Source organism: Vidua macroura, chromosome 24, assembly GCF_024509145.1.
Source record: "Vidua macroura isolate BioBank_ID:100142 chromosome 24, ASM2450914v1, whole genome shotgun sequence".
Lineage (NCBI taxonomy): Eukaryota > Metazoa > Chordata > Aves > Passeriformes > Viduidae > Vidua > Vidua macroura.
In genome coordinates, this window is record NC_071594.1 from 1,791,190 (window position 1) to 1,807,303 (window position 16,114).

General features: G+C 46.7%; 1 protein-coding gene across 3 annotated transcripts in view; it reads left to right on the forward strand.

Moving 5' to 3' along the window:
- PPP1R12B (protein phosphatase 1 regulatory subunit 12B) overlaps nt 1-16,114 on the forward strand; it is a 132,806-nt gene that overhangs the window by 84,080 nt on the left and 32,612 nt on the right. For all 3 annotated transcript variants that reach the window (XM_053998295.1, XM_053998296.1, XM_053998297.1), the window contains one exon: nt 272-316. In XM_053998295.1, coding sequence (XP_053854270.1) covers nt 272-316 — 45 coding nt within the window. The remainder of the gene's footprint in view (nt 1-271; nt 317-16,114) is intronic.

Consider the following 16,114-nt stretch of genomic DNA (forward strand, 5'->3'; position numbering starts at 1 on the left):
CACTGAAAGGGTGGTTAGGGACTGGCACAGGCTGCCCAGAGCAGTGGTGGAGTCACCATTCCTGCTTGGGTTCAAAGCACAGATAGACGTGGCACTTTGTGCTGTGGTGGAGTTGACGCGGTGTGTTCGGTCAAAGGTTGGACTTGTTGGTCTTGGAGGTCTTTTCCAACCTTAATGATTCTATGATTCTATAAACAATACATTATCTTCTTGGGCTAAAGTTTTGTTGTCTCCAGAGCTGTCTAATTATATTGTTTGCCTTTCTTCCTAGGATGAAGATGAAGTTGATGGAAACGAAGAAGTGAAGGAAACTCGGGTAAGTGAGACCATGTATCTGAATCATGGATGTGTCACTCTTGCGTGTTGGTGGCAGAGTGTTCTATACTCTTATCTGTAGAAGAGTTCAGGCTTTGCTCAGGAGCACGAACAGGGAGGTAGTTCCAAGCAGTGAATTCCTTATGATTTCTCTTCTGAAAGATAAGGTATATCTGCAGAGTGGCCTGAGTTCAGTGTTGGCTCCTGGAGAGCTGCACAGGAGTTGTGGAGCCTGGAGGGAATGCAGCGGTGGGGCTGCAGTGCCGGGGCAGTGGGACCCCAGGTGTCCTGGGGAAGGTATGACCTTGGATCTTGGAATTGTTGCTATTTTGGACAGGATGTTTTGTATTTCTGAAATCTGCTCTCCTGTCTTACAGATTTGTTTTCTTGTGGGAAATGGTCTTTGCAAGCAGCACGTCAGAGGTTGTTCAGTGTTCCCGTTCTTGCAATAGTCTCATCCTTTGAGGCCCTTTCTTTCATTTTATAATAATTACTGAGTCTTTCCAAATTGCCTTGGTTTCCTTTGGTTTTGTTTGTCTTTGTCTGAAACACATTTGAGCCTGACAACATGACTGACTCTGACAATGTCAAAGCTAAATACATTTCCAAGCTATTAAAGTGCAATGTGGAAGGCCTGGGAGAAATAGCAAATGTAAGGTTGCATAGGGGTCAGCCTGCTTTGGGATGTTTCATTTTTGCTGAACCTGGGGTAGTCTTTCCCTATACTTTGCAATGCAGTAGAGTGATTGAAGCATCATTTAGTTGGAATTAACTGGTTCTTTGCTGAAAATTGGCAATAACACTCTTCAGACTCTGTCTTGCAATATTCAGTCAGAATGCAGCAAAGTCATGGTGAGCCTTGCTGGGGCCAGAGACTCACGTGGTGCTGGGATGGTGTTTAGCATGTGCTTATCTTTCCATGCCAGCCGTTACTTTCCCAATGCTTACTTTGCACTTTACTCCACTTGAAATGTGAGATATTCCTGCTCACAGAAGCATCACCTGCTTCAAGGAGGCCAGCTCTTCCCGCAGGAGTTTCTGCTCATCACAGTGCAGAGCTTCCTGAAATCTTCACTGAACCCTGCAGCAAAAATTCGGCCATTTATTGTCATTAAAATTGTTTTGGCATTTCTGCTACCTCACAGCAAGACTGAAGGAGGGGAGTTTTGTAATGTGTAAAAGTAATAATCATAATAGGGACACCTTGTTTCCAGCAGGCATGTTTGGGACTTGCTGGGAATGTCTTGTTCTTCTGGGAAGTTGTCCCAGATTACCTAAATTAAGACAAAAGAGTAGCTGAGGCTGCAGGTTTGGAGGCTTCCTGGAGTCTAGTTTAAAATTGCTGAAGATTTTATTGAGCACAGTCCTCGCTGCTCATGTAAATGGACAAGCTGCACTTTGGGAGAAACCAGCTACCCAAAAATTCAAAGTCACCCAGTCTTTTACAATTAATAATGCTGGTTTTGCCCAAATTAACAGTAAGGATTCCTTTTGTCTAACACTTCACGTGATTTTCTTGTGGGATCCATCTAAAAGCAGAGCAACTTCCCTTCAGTTCCATCATCCCCTTTGTGCAGGTGCTTCAGGACACCACTACCATGGTTTCTTATGCACCCAACGTACCTTAGACCTGGGTTACACTCTCCTTCCCTTCTGCTAGAGCTGCTTTTCCCATTTTTCCCAGTCCTCTTGTTTTTATCCTGTTCCCAGTTTATTTTCTTGAATGCATGCCTCCAGCATCATGTCACTTGGTTAGTCTTCCCTGGTTTATTTGAGATCCAAATCAGAGATTTCTGTCCTAACTGGCCATCACTTTGGCAGGAATCATGGAACAGCTCTGTTTTCAGTTCTAGTGCCAATAAGAAAGTACAGTTAATAATCATGAATTCTTCAGTAACTATAGTTCTAGAATGGCAGGTGCCAAATGTCACCAAGTTGTGAACTTGAACAGTCTGGAGTGTCCCGTTTTAGTAGCAGAACCCCAAAGAATCTGATTTGTGGGAACGGTTACATTTTCCCTTCAGTGTTTATATCTTGGCTGATATCAGGATGATTCTCATGGAAGCCAAAAAAAAAAACTCACTTGAAATCCCTCCTCCAAGCTCTGCAGTGCTGGGGACTAGCACAGGAAAGGTAAAAGCAGTTTTGGGAAGAAAAAAAAGGAGCAAATACATGTTGTTCTAATTCTCAGAAGTGGATGAATTATTTGGCTGAGCTCATGAGCACCAGAGTGGGAAACCAGCCCAGACACTTTGGCTGAGGTTTAGGCAACTAAGAGATCTCATAGTGGGATGTGTCAGTGTCCTCCATGTGTTCTGCTCCCACCCCAGCTCCCTCCTTGGGACGCAGACTGCCTGGATGCACTGTGGAAAGTTGGAAGAGCAGACAAAGTTTTATTGTGGAATAAATGTTCAAGGGTACAAGGACTTCAGCTGGAAAAAGCCTCTGGGGAAGCAGCTTTAGGAGAAGTTTTTCCATGATTCCAGTGGGAAGGAGCTGCAAAGGAAGAAGTTTTTGTGTGGTCTGGGGAGACCTGAGCTCAAAACAGAGGTGGGGGAGAAGCTTGGCCACAGTCTTGTCCCTGTTTCTCAGAAAATAAAAACTGGGAGAGTCTGAAAACTCGTGTTATACCCAGACTGAGCTGGAGGGAGGCTGGAGCTGGGAAACCTTCCCTGTTCCCTAAAGCCACTGACTGCAGAATATCAGTGGGAATTCCAGTCTTGGTGAGGCCTGTGAGGACAAATGCAGCAGAGTCAGTGTGGGTAGGGATCAATGGGCTAGTCTGGGATGCAGTGGGAGGATGATGATGAAGACTAAAGAGAATGTCCCGGTGTTCCATTTCAGGGCAGGTTTTCTTTATCCCTGACTCTGCTGGCTTTGACTTGGCCCTGACTTAAAATAATAGAATCTATTACAGACTGGTTTGGGTTGGAAGGGACCTTAAAGCCCATCCAGTCCCACTCCCTGCCATGGGCAGGGACACCCCCACTATCCCAGGTTGCTCCAAGCTCTGTCCAGCCTGGCCTTGGACACTTCCAGGGATCCAGGGGCAGCCACAGCTTCTCTGGGAAACTTCTGCCATTGCTATTGCACTGCAGGAACAATTAGGAACAAATTTGGAAGAAAAGTATATTTTAAATGACAGAGCATAGAGAACAAGTAGAAAATGTTTATAATCATTTAAAGAATTGTTTCTCCTTGCAGTTCTCTGCTGGAGCATTACAGATGTGCCTCACTCACAGGAGAGTTTGTCAAAGGAAAACTTTAAAGTCACAAGAAGACACTGAGTGTTATGTTCATAAAATAACAATTTCTGAGCAGTAAAAGTATCAAACAAAATGTCTGTTGTCATGAACTACCTTCAGGACAGTCTGTAGAGCCCAGTATAAACTCCAGACACACTAATGGAATTAAGTTTTATGGAGGAATAGCACTGAAACGTTTGATTGTGAATTACAATTGCAGTAAGTGGATTAAATAGGCTCCATTCCTGTCTCCCTACACGTTGATTTATGGAATGAACCAGGCTCACTCTGGTTTGTAAATAAGTGTTCTGCCTACTTGTACAGTTACCATGAAATCACCAGATGCAACTGGATACCAATATAAATTAAATCTGACTTAGAAGGGCTGAATTTCTAAGCTTAATTCCACAAGTTCTATGGGAGGACCAATGAACTGGAAAATTCGTTATACAAACTTAATGTCTTAATGTTATTGCTGATTCAGAGCTATGACCTGGGAGTCCTGATTTTGGTGTGTCTTATTTTTCACCTATATTTTTGCTTTTAGTGCCACTTTATCCTTCCACAGAGGCTTCAGCCTTTGTCACCATGCTGTTTGCCTTTTTGTGAAAGATGGATGTGATGAATAACTAGAAGATCAGGAATAGCTTTTGTTGAGTGCTTTGTGAATGTCCTGTTGTAGCCAGACTGGGTGTACTGGGAGCCCTGGGAGTCCCCAGTCGTTGCTGCCCCTTTCCCGGTGTCGTGCGGTCAGCCCTGTGCCTGTGGACTGTGTTTGGAAGCCAAGGAAGGCTCAGAGTCCTCCACTTTCAGGGCTCACATTGCCTAATATGGTAAGGTATGTCTGCAAGAGCTGAGCTGTTTTGCTGGGATACAAGGGAAAGTTGACCAGTAAAAGGAACAAAATAGGTGAACTTGTGGCCAGCTGATAAGAAACCAAAATCCTTTCAATCCAGACAGTGCTGTATGGTGCTGCTCATCCTGTGCTTCATTGCCGCTGGCCCGGGGTCCCTTCTGGGGATTAAGGATATGAGTATTTTCCCCTGGTTTTACCCTTGAATGTTTATTTCTAGAAGAGATGTGGTGTGATGTGGGAAGGAAACCATCTGGCTCCTGTCCAAGGGCACGTAGATGGCACCATGCGTCACTTGCATCATGTAGTTAAATTAGAGAGCATTTAATTCTGAGTAGCATAAGGCTGGGAGAGATTGGCTCTGTTTAGTCCTGTTTATAAACAAATTGCTCTAATGGGCTGTGTATGCTGCAAGGAAAGATCTTTAATATGTATAGCAATATGAAATAGCAGCAAAGTGCTGCAGGAAGAAGCATGAGCTGAGGCTTTGCCATAGAGCTTGAATGTGGTGAAAAGTGTCCTCATCATGTTTGGAGTGCCCTGGGTTCTCTGGAAAGTGGAGGGGGCAAACAGCAGATAAATTAAACTTCATTCTGCAAATATTCCTACAAAAATGCTTCACATCTGCTCAGAGGATTTGCCCTGTGAGTTCTCCAGCCTGATGTGCTTGTGTTGTTTTTTCTTAACCTCAGTATGTGGAGAAGGGCATCAGCCTGGGTGGCTGATCTCCTTGTTGGTACAGCACTTCACTCCTCAGCCTGGCTCTGAGCACCAGTTTACAGCTCTGGGAAAACATATTGTTTGTGCCTAAAGCCAAGTGACCCAAGTGGGTTATGTGACTACAGGGTTACAGCTAAATGCCTTCAGGTGAATTCCTCTAACTCACCAAGCTGCTGAATTAGGAAGGTGTAATGTGAAGCAGTGATGGGGATGGGGATGAGTAACACAAAACCAGTTAAAATCCAATCTCTGAGTCCTGGGAAGATGAAGCAAAACAGCCAGTCCTCCAGGAGTGATTCCCAAGGTCACAAACTCATAACTATTTAAGGTAACTTTATGCTGTAGCATCTTGTTTAGTAGATTGCTGTCAGGCTTGTGGTGCAGTCTGAGGTGACTGATCTTTCTCAGTTGTTGGCAAGTCATTCCCCTGCAGCCATGGTTGGCCCTGCAGCAGCCACCCACAGCTCTCTTGGCTGCTGATGGCATTGCTGGGAGGCCTGTGCAGTCAGTTCAGATGATCCCAGTTCACCCCAGGCTCCTTTTCCTTTGCACTCATGGCAGCTATTGCACAGGGTCTTGGGATTCTGCTGCTTTCTTCCCAGAAGGAGCTGGGAGCAGCAGTGTGATGGACAGCGTGGCAGCAGGGTCCATGACACGTGTGTGCTGCTCTCCAGTGCTGTATGGACACAGCACAGCCACTCCAGGAAATGGAGTGCTCACTCCAGGGTGAATGTTAGCCCAGACCCACCAGCCTGAGGAGCAGCATTGCTCCTGGACCATATCCCAGAGACAAAATAAACCTCACTATTGTTTTATGTCTATTTATGATTATAATTTTTTACTTTCTAAAGGTTAACAATGTATGGTTTGCTTATACATGTAACAGAGCATCCCATCACTTTTTGTGGGAAACTGTCAAAATCATGACATGTTCAAAACTATGGAAAGGAGAAACATCTCTGACTGCTGAACTGCTTGGAGCAGGTTCTGGGCCCCTCTGGGAGCTGGTGATCATACCTCAGTGTCAGTCATCCAGTGGGCTGGGGAAGGATGTCTCTCCTGATGTGAGTGAAGTCATCCTCTAAAAAATCTGATCTGCTGAATTAAAATTCCTGCCTACAGCAGTAGATACCTGGGTGGGCTGTGTCATGGTGACACAGGTGTCTGCCTTGGAGAAAGGGATTGGGGGCAGTGGGAGGGGGCTGCAGCACATGGAATTGGGATGTGCCATGCTCAGGCCCTGCTGTGTGCCCTTTCTCCCCAGTGTGAGAATCTGCATCCAGCTCTGGGGTCCCAGCAGAGCAAGGATGTGGAACTGCTGGAATGAGTCCAGAGGAGCCCCTGGATCTCCTCTGAAGGCTGGAGCCCCTCTGCTCTGGGGCCAGTCTGGGAGAGCTGGGGGTGTTCACCTGGGGAAAAAAAGGCTTCAGGGAGAGCTCAGAGACCTTCCAGGGCCTAAAGGGGCTCCGGGAGAGCTGGAGAGGGACTTGGGAAAAGGCGTGGCATGACAGGACAAGGGGGAATGGCTTCCCACTGGCAGAGGGCAGGGTTAGATCAGATATTGGGAAGGAATTGTTCCCTGTGAGGGTGGGGAGGCCCTGGCACAGGGTACCCAGAGAAGCTGTGGCTGCCCCTGGATCCCTGGAAGTGTCCAAGGCCAGGCTGGACAGGGCTTGGAGCAACCTGGGCTAGTGGAAGGTGTCCCTGCCCATGGCAGGGGTTGAAATGAGATGAGCTTTAAGGTCCCTTCCAACACAAACCATCCAGTATTCTATGGATGCTTCTCTCTGGCACAGCCAGAAGCTGATTTTCCTCATCTCCTGCCATCCTGTGCAGGCTGGTGCCATTACACATTCATGTGGTAAATTATTTATCTCCCAGACATGTCCAGAAGGAACAAAAAGCAGAAGCTGTATTGCCTCGTGGCTAGCAGAGCACTTAGGAGTAATCTAAATTTGTTGGGAAAATTGGAGTCAAATTCTCTGGCAATAATGTATCATTTGGAAACAACCACTGTAGGAAAAATGGTATGTTGCTGTGATATGTGTGGTGATGTGGTTTGTCCCTTGTGTCTCTAAAAGGTCACTTTTTGTTGGGAGTTTATATCCTCCCACATGCCTCTCTTCAGAAAAAGCCTCATGTTTGGAAAGTCATTGTTAGTTTTCTGCTCTTGGACATGGACTTCCCCTATCAAAAGTGACATTATGTGGCATAAGCTGCTTCATTGTTTGGTATGTCAAGATGTTGAATCCTTAAGCTGCAAAACTCCTCCTGGCAGGAATTTCCCACCTGCTCTAGTTAATTTACACCTCATTGCTCATTATAGGGAACCTATAAGAAAGATGGACAAAGACTTTTTACAAGAGCATGTAGTGACAGGACAAGGTGAAACAGCTTCCCACTGTCAGAGGAGAGGTTTAGATCAGGTATTTGGAAGAAATTCTCATCTGTGAGGGTGGGGAGGCCCTGGCACAGGTTGCCCAGAGAAGCTGTGGCTGCCCCTGGATCCCTGGAAGTGTCCAAGGCCAGGCTGGACCGAGCTTGGAGCAACCTGGGATAGTGGGGGTGTCCCTGCCCACGGCAGGGAGTGGAACAGGATGAGCTTTAAGCTTTCCCAGGCCATTTGTGATTCTATAGTAGGTACCTACCAGGTACCCAGTGCTGGGCACTGTTGTGGGTGGGTTTGAGTGGCTGTTGTACCACATAGGTTGACTTTTCATTCATGTTAGATTTCATCCTTGGCAGTGGACATAACCTTCTGCACCACAACGTGCTGCTGCTCAGGGATGGTCAGAAATAGGCTTGAAGCACAGTTAGATGACAATGTGTTGAAGCTACAGATTTGCCTGGCCAGTGGCACTGGAATATTGTTGTGTGACAGCCATTCACTTCCACAGCTGAGCTGACAGACAGGTTTTACAGCCGTGGAGTGGCTGTGCTGGGTACAGAGAATCTGATCAATGTAGATAAAGAGCAGAATGCATCATGACTATTGTGAGAGCCCTGAGATTTTTATTTCTCTACGTCATATTTTGGAAAGTCCCTTAGCTTGAAATAGCTGTTTCCATCTGGTTCTTGTACTGCTGTTTGCTTTCTCAGCTTCTCTGGCATGGCCTGTTCATAGCTGCAAATTGTGTTGCATTCTTCCTTGTAAGAAACCTGGTTGGGGAGAGGGAACCTGTCAGGAAACACTTGCTGAGTGCAACTGCCAGACAGCTTCCCCTGGAAAATACTGTGTTCCAGCACTACTTTATCCTTTAATGGTTGGAACTGGGTGAAATCAATTGATTTTTTGCATGAGCAATGCTCAAACTGGACTTGTGAGTGGACGGAGCAAAGCATCTCTCTGGATTTGCTGAAGCCTGTCCAGAGAGGGGCAGCAGAGCTGGAGAAGAGTCTGGAGCACAGTTCTGATGAGGAGCAGCTCAGGGTGCTGGAGAGGCTCAGCCTGGAGAAAAGGAGGCTCGGGGGAACCTTCTGGCTCTGCACAACTCCCTGACATGTGGGGGCAGCCTGGGGGAGCTGGGCTCTGCTCCCAGAGAACAGGACAAGAGGGAATGGCCTCAAGTTGAGACAGGGGAAGTTCAGGTTGGTTATTAGGAAAAGTTTCTTCCTTGAAGAGGTGGTCAGGCCCTGGCACAGCTGCCCTGGGAGTGTTCAAAAAACAAGTGGATGTAGCACCTGGGACATGGTTTAGTGGTAAACATGGCAGTGATGGGGGAACAGTTGGGCTCAAAGGTTTTTCCAGCAATCCTTGATCCTGTGATTCTGTGATTTTATTGTGATGCTTTTTTTGAACAAAGCATGGTACTGAGTTCAGAAAAGAGCCAGGTTTTGGGTGGACATGAAGCAACCCCTCCATAGCCACCAGACCAATCTCTGGTGTACAGACCTGGCCAGGATTATGACATGACAAAAGGCAGTACTGGGGTTGCCTCAGGGGTTGTGCCCATGGCTACATTTACAGCCTGAATGGAATCCTGTCTGTGATCTTTGAGACATTTATATTTTGCAAAGCTGCCACATCTGTCCCCTTCAACAGGAGCCCTTTGTGGTGGTTTGTTGTTTCTGGTTATTGCCACTGTGGCCACCCATTTCTGTAACCTCTCACCATCAGCTTGTGTCAGGGGAGATTTAAGCTGGATGTCAGGAAAGGCTCTTCCCCAGAGGGTGCTGGGCACTGCCCAGGCTCCCCAGGGAATGGGCACGGCCCGGAGGCTGCCAGAGCTCCAGGAGTGTTTGGACAGCGCTGCCAGGGATGCCCAGGGTGGGATTGTTGGGGTGTCTGTGCAGGGCTGGGGTTGGACTGGATGATCCCTGTGGGTCACTTCTGACTCAGGATATTCTGTGATTCCATGAAATACAGTTTGATAGCACATTCAGAGAGGGAAGGTGAACATCTGTGGCTCTCTCAGAAGCATTTCTGCCTTTGATACCGTCGAGCTGTGGGTTTGTCTGCCCCCTCCAGGCCCTGTCTCAGGTTCCCTGTGCCCTTGCTGTAGAAGTGCAGATGTAGATTGGTTTACTGGGCTTATCCTGAGCTTTATCTTCAAATGATGGTGAACTCAAGACAGTGAAACTATCTTTCTCTCTGCAGCCTTTACTTTAGATCCAGTTCTCCCCCTCTGAAGTTAGGGATGCCCCCAGAGGGGTCAGTGAACAGCCCAGCTTCTCATCCTGCAGTACGTGTTGGATTTGAGTGTCTGAGACACCTTACCTTTTCTTCCAAAAACTCAACTTTGCTCCACAGAACTGCTGGAAAGATGTTTCTTCTGCATGCAAAATTGGGCACTTGCAGGTGCTAAAATGATGTTTCCCTGCTGAGAATGCTGCTTTTTGAACTGTCTTCACCCTTGCTTTTTATTACCTCTATTTATAAGAAATGAAAAAGAAAATAACTCTGAAATTTTATATTTAAAATGTGCTATTCTCAGCCTCCACTAAATGATCTGCATGTGCTGCTCAGTGCTAATCCTGGTATGCCTAATGCATGATACTTCCAGCTTTTTTGTGATAAATTTTGAGATGGGAATAAAAAGTGGGAGAAGAATGATGCTATAGTCGCAATTATAGACTCTCAGCTGCTGTGTGTGTCTGGGAGGAGAGAAAGACCCTTTCCTTCTACTCCCTATCTACGTGGCACCCCAGCAGATCTGCTCCTGGGAATCCTGGCCTGTGCTCTGCAGATGGAAGTGTTCCCTCCTCCGATCCAAATTCCATGTATGGAAAACTCCAGCAGAGCCTGCACATCCCATTTACAGAGCAGCTACTGCCTGACCATGTTGCTTTGCTCCACTCCTGCAGCCCAGCATAACCCTGACTGCCTTCTGCAGTGCTAAATAAACCCTGCAAGCTCTATTTGACCCTGGTAAAGCTTGAGGTTGATTTAGAAGTCATTTATTTGCAGTAGAGTTTATATATCATGTACAGTTGCTGTACAGAAGTAGCAGTACTAATAATAATATTAACAATTTGAATTATTAAATCTTGAGATACAAAGTTCCATTAAATAAGCTAAATCAAAAGCCCAGAAGTACAAATTGTAGACTAGATTACTAGTAACTTCTTTTAAAGGTAATAGGTGTTGGCCTTGTTACTGCTAAAGAAATTCATACATATGTGTTTATACAGATATTTACAGACAGTTCCTTGGCTGCTCTATACACACAGTTCCTTGGCTATATTTGCTGTATAGCACACTAATTTCTGTAATCCAGCAGCTCCTCAGCTGCCTATGACTGTACCCCAGGAATAAAAATCTGTATTTTGAAGCCAGTTTTAGTTCTCTCACTGTACAAAGACATACTTGGTCAAAATTACCTGCTCAGGTTACCTAGTGTCATGAGAACATGACTGTTAATAAGCAATGCAGAGGGTAAGAGTGGAGCTGAATTACTACATTTTTTAGGTTGAAAAAGACCAATTAAACACAAAAAACAACCAACCAACCAGTGCCACCAAGCCCTGAACTGGAGTCCAGTCCTTCTCCTGCTCCATAAGCATCTTCATAACCAAAGCAGAAAATCCTTGTCAGGAAAAAAAACACAAACACCACCCAAAACACAGAATAGGTGACAGGACTTGTGATATTTTTCAGACTTAACAACACTGGGATTTTTGGGTTCTATGATCACTTTTGAAGATTGGCTTTTGGTCACGTCCCCTGGGACAAGTGACTGTGCTGCCAATTCCAAATTCACTCATTATGCACCAGAATGAGCAGTTTCTCTCCAGAACAAGCAGAATTTCTTTGCACATAATGCGATGGGTGCAGCGAATAAAGAGGTGGGAGCAGGAGGCTTAACAAGACTCAGCCTTTTCTTTCCAGGTGAACTCCTTTCCCCGTGTTTTGGGATAGGATAGTCTAGAGACATTTTACTGCAAGATCCCATGTGGAGAAAGCAGTGACTGGTTCCCTGGTGCAATGGCCCCCTGGGTGTTACCCTTTCTCTGCCTATGGAGCCCTGTGTGTTAAACCCTGTGTGTTAAACTGTTCCTGGCTGCTGGAGCCACCCTCGGGCTTGTCCTTTGCAGATTACAGCTCTTGGTGTGATCTGGATGTAGTAGGAGACAAGTGTAAGGTGAGGAAGGTCCTGCCCCAGGACCGAAGCAGAGGTACCATTAGGGGTGCACAAAGAATGGCTGTTATTTTGGGCTGAAGTGAGCACCAATACAGGACATCCCGTGGTGATGCCAATCCCAGGATTATTAAACTTTGCCCACAATATAAACGCTGTTGCAAGGGGGAGATGCAGGATTGTGGCGCTATGGATTTCAGTTTTGTGGGCCAGTCCAGTGACATAAAAGCAGTGGGAAATCTAATTCTGACTCCGTTCTCTAGAACACATGAGGGTAGTTGGATGGTAAATTGTTTTTTTATGTTTAAACTGAGTTTCTGGCACAGGTTGCCCAGAGAAGCTGTGGCTGCCTCATCCCTGGAAGTGTTCAAGGCCAGGCTGGAGCAATCTGGTGGAAGGTGACCCTGACCATGTAAGGGCTTAGAACAAGATGAGCTTTAAAGTCCTTTCCAACCCAAACCATTTCAAGGTTCTCTTTTTTTTTCTGGATATTTTACAGAACTGCTTTATATCTAGAAACACTATTTTCTGGATGTGTAATGACTTTGTAGCCTGACTCTTGGAAAGAACTGCCAGATTATTTTGTTCCATTTCTCCAGAGAAATGTCATGAGAATAAGTACAGTTTTACAGTTGATTTAGGTACTGCATAAAATTACAGATTTCAGTGATTCCCTGGACCAGCACATGACTCAACAGACAAACAGCACATTCTGCTCCTGCAGTGGGAAACCCAGAAGGGGAGGATTGGGGAGATTTATTTACTTGAAGAGCAAACAGCTGAACTCTGTAGAAGGAGGTGCCAGCAGGTATCAGAAGTGTCTGGAGTGGCATGAAGCGATTATGGAGGAGCAGGACATTCTCTGCTTCTCAAAGAAAAGTGAGCAAAGTGGGCTCAGTGATAGGCTGGGGGGGCTCAGCCTGGAGAAAAGGAGGCTCAGAGGAACCTTCTGGCTCTGCACAACTCCCTGACAGGAGGGGCAGGCAGCTGGGGGTCAGGCTGTGCTCCCAGGGAACAGGAGGAGAGGGAATGGCATCGAGTTGTGCCAGAGGAGGTTCAGGTTGGACATTGGGGAAGATTTCTTCCCTGAAGGGCAAGCCCTGCCACAGACTGCCAAGGGCAGTGGTAGAATCAGCATTCCTGGAAATGTTCAAAATATGTGTGGATGTGGCACTTGGGGACATGGTTTAGTGGTAAATGTGGCAGTGGCTGGGGAATAGTTGGACGCAACCTTAAAGATCTTTTCCAGCCTCAGTGATTCTGTGACAGGTTCAAAGGAAAACATGAAGCCTGCTGCCTGCCTCTCCCTGTTCTGCTCCTCCAGTTGAGTTGTAATTCACAGGTAGCTGTGAATTACATGTTCTTGCCCCATGTTCTTGCATCACTTGGCCCAGCACAGGAGGGGTCGCAGCAGGGGCTGTGCCACTGTTGACAACCCATCCTCAAAGGCTCAGTACCACAGTGCCATCTTAACCTGTTGCTAGCCCTGAGGCCAGCTGGGAAGGAAGGCTCATCGTGTGACTGAATCCTCCCACCCTCCAGATCAGTGTCCAAGGTGCCTGTTGGGAATGGTCCCTAGGAGTGCCCAGCGGTACCTGAGGAGCCCTGCTTGGCCAAGGACGAGATGGTGCCAGAGACCTTCTCTGAGACCTGAGACCAGCTCAGTGATCTCAGGGTTGTGTGCTGGGGCGGTCCCTGGCTGTGATTAATTTAGCAGATGTAGGCAGGGAGGCCCTGGGGGAAGGTCACAGTGCTGAGAATGTCCTGGTGCTGTGTGAGCCCAGTTTGTGTTTTCTGCCCCAGCTGAGCCCTGTGTAGCTGGAGACACCACTGTGCTCCCTGGGATGTGCCTGCACTGGGAGATAGAGGAGGTTTGGCTGCAGATGAAAGAACTCAGCTGGATGGGAAGGAATTCAGTGAGGTACGTGGTAAACCTGGTGTGAAAAATGACAGCTAGGACTTTCAGGAGATAGTTTTGGCATAATTTGTTCCAAAAATACCAACTATTCTCATTCTTCAAGTTGTATTAGAATTCTGGTGTCCCGAGAGGGCTTCTCCTCCTCTGCACTCAGGGAATGTGCCGGGAGCTTGCATGACCCCTGGGCATCACTGCAGCTCTGGCTTTAACTCCCAAATTTGTTTCCCATTTTTGTCTGCTGCAGGTTGGAATGCTGCAGCGCTGCTGACATTTGTTTTACCAGCATCATGTCCTGTAGGTGAATGTTTTCAACACAGATAAAAAGGCTCAAATATTCAGCTCAGGGTTTCATCCTATTTCTGATACGTCATTTTCGTGCATATGAGTTCTCCTGCCTAACTAATTTTTAAAATGTAGTACAAACACAGGCATCATCACCAAAGGAAGGGAGAGGACAGACATCTGAATGAAAAAGGAAGTAGCAGAATCTGCTGAGCTGGAAGGGACCCACAAGGCCCATCCAGTCCAACTCCTGGCCACAACAATCCCACCCTGTGCATCCCTGAGAGCATCGTCCAAACACTCCTGCAGCTCTGGCAGCCTTGGAGCTGGGACAATGCCCTGGGAAGCCTGGGCAGTGCCCAACACCCTCTGGGGGAAGAACCTGACCAGTTTTTGGGTGAAGGTGTATGAAGAGTGATCATAGCCAAGACCACAGCTCTAACTATGGGAATATACTCTTTCATATAAATATGGGAAAGACATAATACTATAGTATAGTTGTGCTGTAGTCCAAGGTGAGAAGAAACTTTAAGGTGATTTTGCCCAGAAATAGGTCAGAGCATGAAGTCAACATTCAGACAGCCTGGGGAAGGTGTGTGCAGTGGCTGTGGAAATGCTCATGGAAGATGATTTTTGTGCATGTCTTTCTGAAAGCTGCATAAATATCCCTTATAAAGTACACAGCACCACAGCTAAAGCATGGACCAGCCTGGTACTGACTGAGGAATCTCCTGAACAGACAGGAACAGTCAGATCTAAACAATGACCTTGAACATGACAGAGCTGAGACTGTGAGGAATAGCAGCACTGTGAAGGAGGGTCATGTTTCATACTTCCACTGGGGACTACTTGAAAGTAAACCGTGCAAACCAGCAGGAAGAACCCCTAAATCAGGCATTTGTTGGAATAATGCTGAAACCTGGCATGTTTTGCCATATTGCATCTCTTGCTGCTCTCTGTGTTCTGGCTAATCAAGCCTCCCCTTCTCTCTAAATTGAGTAACTGTCCACCAAGCTTTGTTAATCAGTCTGTGTGAGATCTACACTGGGTCACTAAATAATTAGTATGGAATGGCTCAGGGTGTATTTTGGATTTGGGCTGTGAGTTCTGTACCAAAATGTTGATTTTGGAGCTTTTCTGCCCCTCCTCAGCATAAATGTGACTGTGGAGGGATGTGAGAATTTATTTGGGAGTGGGTGGGAGGGGAAGCCAAACACTGCAATTTAGAGCTGTGTAGCTCCACCGGGGTGATTAAGCTGGGTTTTGTCAGCCCTGGAGCTGGGATTGGGACACCCCAGTGCACCACCAGCCAGTTTGCCCAGTTTCGCTTACACTGTTTTGAAACTCCAGAAACTGAGGCTGGTGTGAAAGGATCACCGTGTGTGCAGGGTCTATAAATATGCATCTAAAGCATCTGAATTACCTTGTTGTACAGCAGAGTCGGGCTCCAGGTACAGGGAGAGGTGAGTGATGAGTGCAACAGATGGAGGCTGGAAAGATCAAGGTCCTGCCCCAGCCCTCTGAAGCAGCAGGGTGCCTGTCACTGCCTTCTTGTGTGTCTGGACTTCATTTCCTTACCTTGAAAGGGGAATGCAGAGATATTACCAGACAGAATTAGACCTCTCCAAACCCCTTTCTCCCTCTCCTGCACTCAGTGAATGATTAGTCCCCTCCTTCCTTGTGAAAAATATCAAGAAACCTGATATCACTGTGACTTTCTTAGAGCAGGAAAATCTGGCAGCCCCACCTCCTGCTCTCCCTGGTTACACAGTGATGCTGCTTTGCCCCTGAAAAGTAAAGATGCTGGATGGCAGGAGGAATTACTGTAGCTGCTATTCCAAGCCCCTTCCCTAGCTCTGTGCCAGTTAAATTACTCAGGTGCCAAGTAGGGTGCAAAAAGGAGCAAGATTTCAGAGCAACACAGAGTGGGATAATACTCTTAAAATATTTTAATATAGATACTATTCTGCACTCCACAGAACAGTTTGAATTGGAAGAGACCTTAAATCTCATCTCACTCCACTCCACTGCCATGGGTAGGGACACCTTGCACTTTCCCAGGTTGCTCCAAGCCCCTCCCAACCTGGCCTTGGTAGGAAATGTTTGCTATTAAGCAGATGTGAACCTGGAGCAGGACAGATGCTGCTGATGCAGTGACAGGACAGGCACTTGCTCTAAGTGGCCCTGCCTTGACAGGGGGGTT